The 7,680-nt window shown below is 37.2% G+C and overlaps 1 protein-coding gene across 2 annotated transcripts in view; it reads left to right on the forward strand.

The window, feature by feature from the left end:
• Window positions 1-7,680, forward strand: part of SMARCA2 (SWI/SNF related, matrix associated, actin dependent regulator of chromatin, subfamily a, member 2) — a 111,769-nt gene that overhangs the window by 86,559 nt on the left and 17,530 nt on the right. Inside the window, exons 1-2 of one of the 2 annotated variants that reach the window (XM_009884275.1) lie at window positions 3,826-3,918; window positions 5,705-5,922. In XM_009884275.1, the coding sequence (XP_009882577.1) occupies window positions 3,826-3,918; window positions 5,705-5,922 (311 nt within the window). Of the gene's footprint in view, window positions 1-3,825; window positions 3,919-5,704; window positions 5,923-7,680 lie in introns of those variants that run through there. The other variant, XM_009884274.1, reaches the window with a different exon arrangement.

The following is a 7,680-nucleotide window of genomic DNA, read 5'->3' on the forward strand; positions in this document are numbered from 1 at the left end:
CTTGAACATAGGAAGTTCCATCTTAACATGAGAAGGAACTTCTTTACTTTGAGGGTAGTGGAGCACTGGAACAGGCTGCCCAGAGAGGTGGTGGAGTCTCCCACTCTGGAGACATTCAAAACTTGCCTGGATGCTGTCCTGCGCAACCTGCTGTAGGTGACCCTGCTCTGGCGGGGGGGTTGGACTAGATGATCTCCAGAGGTCCCTTTCAACCCTAACCATTCTGTGATTCTGTGAAATTCAGTTAAAATAACTCTTCATCAATCCTTATAATTTTGTATCTTCAGGTATTTAGTCATTGCACTGTTGGTAGATTATCTTATGCGCTTTCATCTAATTCTCAAGTAATGTACTGTTCTTCTTCAGAGTCTTTATCTGTAGTATACTGGCCTCTACGCTGTAGTGTAGCAAGAGATAATTAGTTACAATGTAAGGGAACTTGCTGTAGAGAGCCAAGAAATAATTCCAACGTGTGGAAATTAGAAACTCCCAGGAAACTAAGCAGGAAAACTGGATTTTGAAGAGATCTTTTGGAGAAGGTGAACTTCAGGTTGGAAAGTTGAAATCTTCATCAGTTTCAGATACAATCTAAGAACAAAAATGTAAAATAAAGAGGGGTAGGATTTCCAATAGAGTAAGACTGAAAAAATAAAGTGGAATTTCTCTTGGAATATCAGTATAGGACTTGAAGGATTATGCTGAAGAGAGAAATTGGTAGAGACAGGTAGATGACATTTTAGTGCTTTCAATGTTTATTATTAGCCTTCTGTAGGGTTCTTTTACTTCTTTCTTCTCTTCCAAATTAGTAAATGGGAACTTCATTTTGCATAGCAGTCATCTGATGTTCATTTCTGCATTACTTACAACGTTTTTTGGTTTTACGTGCTTAACAGCCCTTAAGCTTAGTGTGTCCTGGCCAGTAGTCAGCACAATGCCCAGGTAAGTTATTTGTTGTTCCCAGAAAAGATCATTCTTTTGGAAACTTTGCATGATGGGATTAGTATTTATGTTCAGGGAGTTGGGAAGCTGACTTTGTTTTCTGTTCACCTATGTTTTCTATGCTTTCTATGGAAACATGGAGTTTAATTAGTATGCTAGCCAATCTGTTCACATGGTGATGTTAGTCACAAGAGCTGTCTTCTGACTTTGGAGGTTGGAGAGACACAAGGCATTGATGTCTGAAAGGAAGGGAGCAAGCTATCTTAATGTTCATTTCATAAAGATAAAGTCAGAGAGGGACGCAGGAAGAGATATTGTGTTCTGTGCCCATTTCCCATATAATCTGAACATATTTTCAGCATTATCAAGTAGACCTATTACATTGCTCCCTACCACTTTTGTGTGTACAGTTTCTTTGACTGTAAATGGTAGCAATAGCTTTCATTATGCCTTAACTTTCTCATAACAATATTACCGTTATCTCCAATCAAAGGAAAAATAACTGTCTTAGTGTTGTATTATGTAAATATTGGAGACAGCCCTTGGACTTTAAAACTAACCTTATGCTGAGCACTTCCATTGATTCACTGTGTGATGACACTTGAGTTACCCGATTCCTGTAAAATGAATTTAAAACTTAATATAAGACTAACACAATTATTGACTTGCAGAAGGAAGTCATGAAACAAAACTCAGAGCTGTAGCTCCTAGTGCTTATTTGGATCAGTACTTCTCAATTGAAAGGGTGTTCAGTCATGGTGCTGTGTTGTGCTCTCCAGAAGAAGTTAAGAATACATCCATAATATCCTGCTCTTCAAATAGAGAAACAAACAGTTTCCATGTCATCTTTACTTTGTTTCTGTGGTGTTGGTGTAGCTGTATCCATGTTTACTAGGAATACTTCCCCCTCAGAACAGCTCCTTTCCTTTATGAAGAGGAAAATGTAATTGCAAGCAGCAATAGGAAGGCCAGCTGTCTCAGAAGTAACTTCTACTTGCCTCCTGAAAAATCCACTTTCGTTTTGGTTTGGATTTTTTTGTGATTTTGGGGTTTTTTTGGGGGGGTGCTTTTTGGATGAAGGCAGTTTGGTTTCTTTAATCTGTTGTCAGTATGCTTGCTCTTAAAATTCTGATGCCCTGAGAAGCTTGCGTGCTCTTAGCTCTTTAGCAAGGAAAGTGTTTTGTGTATGTGGACCAGGATTCAGCAATAAGATTCAGAAAAGCAGGAAGATTTTGTCAGTGCTGGACTTAACATTGGGTCCTCACGCTTCCAGTGGCATCTCTTGCCTTTCGTGAGGTTCCCAATCTTTTGCAAAATTTTACATTAAATTTTCACAGCTTTCTTTCAAAAAATGAAGTCTCCAAACTTCGTTGTACTCTTTTGTCCTGTTGCCTTAAGGGAAGTAAAGTGTTAAATTTTTATTTGTGTACTATTTTCCGTGACTCCCTTGCTGCTCACCTCACTAATCCAGAGGCATTTGAGCATGGGAGATGTGTGCGCTATCTTGCGTTCTCACACAGCCCATCATCTGTCAGAAACTGGAGATTTGTGTCTGGGATTTGTATTATTATCATTCTGGTAAAGGTTTGGAAGGGCGTTCTCTTCAGTGTGGCACTTCAGCCCTGAAATAGTAAGCTTTTCGAACAAAGAGGTCGGTTAGATTAGTTAGTTTAATAAATATTTTGTTGGCGATACACATGTGCATTGATCATATGTGTAGACATATGCACAGAGCATTAATATCTCTTCTGATAATTCATTTACATTATATAGTTTTAAGCCATCTTTTGAGGCAGCATAAATCTTATAGGTTTAGTTTTAAGTATTAATGGTTATATACAAAATATAAATTTGCCATTGAAGAACTAGTGCTAGGAGTCACAATAACATTTTTGGACTGCTGGTATTGTCACACTGATTTTTGAAGTGGTGTCACTGCAGTCTCAAATTAAGGAAAACTGTCCAAGTTCACATTCATGCATGTAAATTTTGAAAGCTAAGTATAGTAATCGATTGACGTATTACTAGCTAAGTAGACAGTTTAATATTTGTTTGCAGATCCGTAATATGCTAAAAATGAATTTGCTATCTGCTAGTCACTAATTTTAAGAGTGTTAGTTTACTTGGGTTTTATTTTTATTTTTTGTCTTTACTACATTGCTATATGTAATATTTAAAAAATCTTTTTACTTTTATCTTATCTCTTTGTACTGATATTTTATTCCAAAATATTTCCTACTCCAAGCAATAATTTTATGCAGAATTTGAAAATGAGATGTTAGTAAACTCTGTGATGACAGTGCCATAAGACTGTGATGTTATTTTTTTGATGGTAGAAAATTTGTCAAGCCATCAAAAATATAAATATATTTTAGTTAAGCGAATACTGGTTTTCTGAAGGACAGCAAAATGTTACCAAAGTTAACAAAATGATAAGTTGGTTTGGTTTTTTAAGTTCTTGTAAATCAGAATAGATTTTTTTATCAGTTTCAATAACCAAAACCTGATCTGTTTGCTGTGGAGCAATAGGCATACATTTTCTGTAATACATGCATCTTTAAAATGCATGCAACCTATTTCAGTTTTAAAATCATACATGAAATTGTCTAGTTGTGCTATTATAATTAAAATGCTAACAAGAATCAGTAACTGCCCAGCTAAAAATCTAATTTGGATGCCTAGAATAATAAGGGGAGAAATATGATAAGTAGTTGTCAATATTAAAGCAGGCTGAGGGAGGAAGGCTTCAGGCCTTGTAGTAGGTAGAATGAAACAGCAGATTTGAGTATCCACAATCCTTTCAGTATTAAATTTTCAGTAAAATAAAATTACTTGTATATGAAAACATAGCCTTTCCCCAGCTCTCTTTTTTTTCCTGATCAGCTGATGAAGAGACTAGCAGCTCGCTGCTTTGCTGGCTTGTTAATTTTATCCCCACTAACTGTGATTTCCGATAGCCGGCCTGCTGATAGTGGTAAGGTAAATATCCTTTTTCATTGCCGTCTTGAAGATTCAGTAGAACTACATCACAGGCATGTGTAGGTGTGTAACACATCAAAAGTCAGTGTTCTCCGTATTTCAGCGTACAACTGAGTGCTTAAGGAGAGCAATGACATTAACTGTTGACAGCCTTGCATGCTGTATTTATTATTAGCTTTTCTAGCTTCCAAGATATGCAGAGAATTTTTCTTTTCTTAATCTTCGTTAGCTGCAGTGGTTTATAGTGAGTGTCCTGCTTTAGCCAAATGAATATTAATGAATTTGTGTGCAGATTATTTTTTTTTTCCTTCTTTTTTCTTCCTAACTCATCAGATCTCAAGCCTCCTTCATAGTGGTTAGCTGAACGCTGTGGAAGCATGATGTAAATTGTCTTTTGATTATTAAGGCCTAGTTTCAGGCTGTCCCTCAGGATTCTGTATTCGTGTTTGTTCTGTGGATTTGCACATCGGAGGATGCATAGGAAACAGATTTCGAAATCCCAATGGTGTTTTTAACATGCCAGGTTGTTTTGTGTTGTGCATCAGGTTTTGTTCACAAAATGTTTTTCAAGAGACATTGTACACAATTGAGAAAAATTATGTCTGGGCTGTAATCACTCTTTTTATATTGATTGTTATGCTCACATGATCATAAATATTAGCCATGTTTGGTGCTGTGGAGAAATGAAGGTAATTGCCTTATGATTAGAGCTCTTTCAGCTACGAGAAAGGATTGATTAGCATTTGCATGTACTCAAGGCAATATTGAGAGGCAAAAGGGACAAATATCAACATCAGTTATGTTCTGAGAAAGCATTAATCAGAAAGCCTAGTTTTAAAATATTTTTTTTTATTTTTATTTTTAATTTTAGTTCTCTTAGGACCCAGTATTTTTATTTCTTTTCTTTTGTTGGTTTTCCCAAATCAGGAAAAGTTCAGCTTCTTGCTTTATCACATGGATCTGATAGTCAGTGTGTGAACAGGTTCCCTTTATTCCTAGTTTGGTTTTTTGTAGCGATTTTTTTATCCCTCTGCATAGTGCTGCTGGTTCTGGTTAAAAGCATACATCCAGGTAATTGAAACTAGTGTTCATTGTTTGTGACTATGTGTGGGGTTTGGGGTTTGTTTAGGTTTTTTTTTTGCATCCCATGTTATGAGTGCTTTTTATGGTAAAACACTGTACTGACAGTGCTTCTGCCTATCTGTTCGTTACTATTCTAAAAGAAAATCATACATTTTAGAGGTGGCTTTAATGCTTAGGCGATTTGGAAGTTCCTTAAACTATTTGGAAGAGAAGTTGAGTCGTTAGTGTGTAAAGTACCTGTGTGGTGTTTGTGTGCACAAAGAACTGTGTGTGATCTGGCTTTGGGAGGACTGACCTGTATGAAAACATGCAATATCGAAGTCTGTTTTGCATGGAACTACATAAGCCAGAACTGCCACTGACGTGAACAGACGAATGTTTGTTGTGTATTAACTGACACAGTACCACAGGCCATTATTGTGTGTAAAACTATGAGTTAGTGTGGAATTCATGGTTCAGATAAACACGCATCTGTTTAGATGATAGTGGGATTCTTAGAACAAATTAATGTTTAGTGTCTCTTTGATTGCGAGTAACTCAATTTCGTGTTGTACTCTTGTTTATAAATAAGCTGAACATTTTGAGTTGAATTGGCTGCATCCTGTGGGGCTGCGTCCTTTTTTTTTTTAAATACAGTTTGTTATTTCCCTTTGTAATATCTCTTTTGTTTAAAAATCATACTTTCTGAATCCATGATTGTCAGGCAATTGAAGACGGCAATTTGGAAGAAATGGAAGAGGAAATCCGGCTTAAAAAACGGAAGAGACGAAGAAATTTGGATAAGGATTCTGGGAAAGAGGATGGGGAGAAAGCAAAGAAAAGAAGAGGCAGACCTCCTGCGGAGAAGTTGTCACCCAACCCACCCAAACTGACAAAACAAATGAATGCCATCATTGATACTGTGATAAACTACAAGGATAGGTGAGCTTGGAGACAATCTCTCTCTGTTGCGTGTGCTGTTTCCCTCTCTGTTGATATCTCTCTCTCTGTTTTTAATGGCTTCATGTTTGTTTTCAGTCTTTAGAAGGATTTGCTGACACAGCATTTCTGGAAAATAATTGACTTATGGCCTGATGCTGTAAGTCTCACTCTTTGTACAGGGTTTTTTAATGACCCATCTAATAGGGAGTTGTTGAAACACAAATACAAAAAGTAGGCATAGAACTCCTGCTTAGAAATTAAATAATTCTGCTCAGGAAGTGCACTTAAGAACATTTAGCGTGAGTGGGTTTTTCCTTCAGTTTAGTGATGCAGCATGTGTTGTGATTAATCTTTTCAAACATGTGGCTACAGATTTATTAATGCAAGTTAACATCGGTCTCACCATAACCTGAAAAACTGCCTCAAAAATGTGGGACTCATATCAGGAGCATCTGAGCTGCCAAAGGAAAAACTGTAGAAATACTGAGGGTAGCATGTTGCCTGCAGGTGAGATGGAAGCCTGTGTCAAGAAATCCCTATTTTTGGTATAACGAAATCGTAGATAGCTGGACCTTTGGAAAAAATACCACTTCTAATCTGAAAAGTAACTTGAAGACTTCTGTTTTGTGTGTTTTCAAACTGAAAATCATCTATGCTACATGAGGAAGAAATTGAGAATTAGTTAATAGCATCTTTCAATCAGACTTGTTTGAGAAAGTTTTATCTTTTAACTGAACTTCTATTTGCCAAAAATCAGTAAAGCCTTTTTGTGTACTTACACCTTCTTTGCTGTATATTGAATTACTGAAATCATGTAAGGGGCAATTATAAGCTAAATGAATATTAAATGCATTCAGAGAAAATTTTGTGCAGGTACTAGGTGACCTGCACAAAAAAAGTTTATGGCATCGGAACAGGATTCACAGCAATGAAAATGATAAGACGGAAGTTGACAACAAACAGTGTATTTAGCTTGCTATGACTCTCAACTAACAGAATAGCTGAGAAGGGAGAAGTGTATTCCAGTCAGGCTGCAAGGAAACGTCCCTTCATTTTGGAACCCTGGCCTTGAACCTTTTCTTGAAGCCAGACACTTCTGACCAGGGCGCCTAATTCTCATTTTTGAAATAGCGAGCAAGTTACTTCTGCTAGCCTCCAGCAGGGGATAGCTACTGATAGTAATTGATAATTACTGGGGAAGTTAAAGATTTTTGCCTGTCGCTTGTGCCCCAGGAAGCTCATATCTGATCTCTCGAACAAGTTAATCACTGTGTTAGTATGTAGTGACAAAGCATGCTATTCCTCTCCCAGGAGCCCACATTTATGCAAGACAGAATTGGTTCCCACTTTAAAAAGTGTACGGAGCTCTATTCTGTTAGGAATTAAAAGTGCTTGTTAAACTGAGCTCTTCAGTGCGATAAGCTATGCAGAAGAGTTCCAAGTTCCTGTATTCTGAAGTTGTGTGAGCTAGCATCAAACCACCTATGAAAGCTGGGACAGAACAGAATTGTAAATTTAGGCATCAGGAAACTTTATTATCTTAAAATCTCTGGGGTTAAGGCTGTTCTAGAGTTCAATGTACATTTTCAGGATTTGCAGCTTTAGAATAAAGTGGGGTTTAGGCATTGGAACCCTTAGGTTTGTTGGTGGTTCATGTTTGTTCAGCTCTGGGCTTTTGTGGGCATGAAGGCAATTGGGACAAGCATAGAGGGACAGGTTAATTGCAAGAAAAGTAGGGCATGACCTTCATCTGGGGGG

This window comes from Charadrius vociferus, unplaced genomic scaffold (assembly GCF_000708025.1).
Source record: "Charadrius vociferus isolate BGI_N301 unplaced genomic scaffold, ASM70802v2 scaffold183, whole genome shotgun sequence".
Taxonomy (NCBI): domain Eukaryota; kingdom Metazoa; phylum Chordata; class Aves; order Charadriiformes; family Charadriidae; genus Charadrius; species Charadrius vociferus.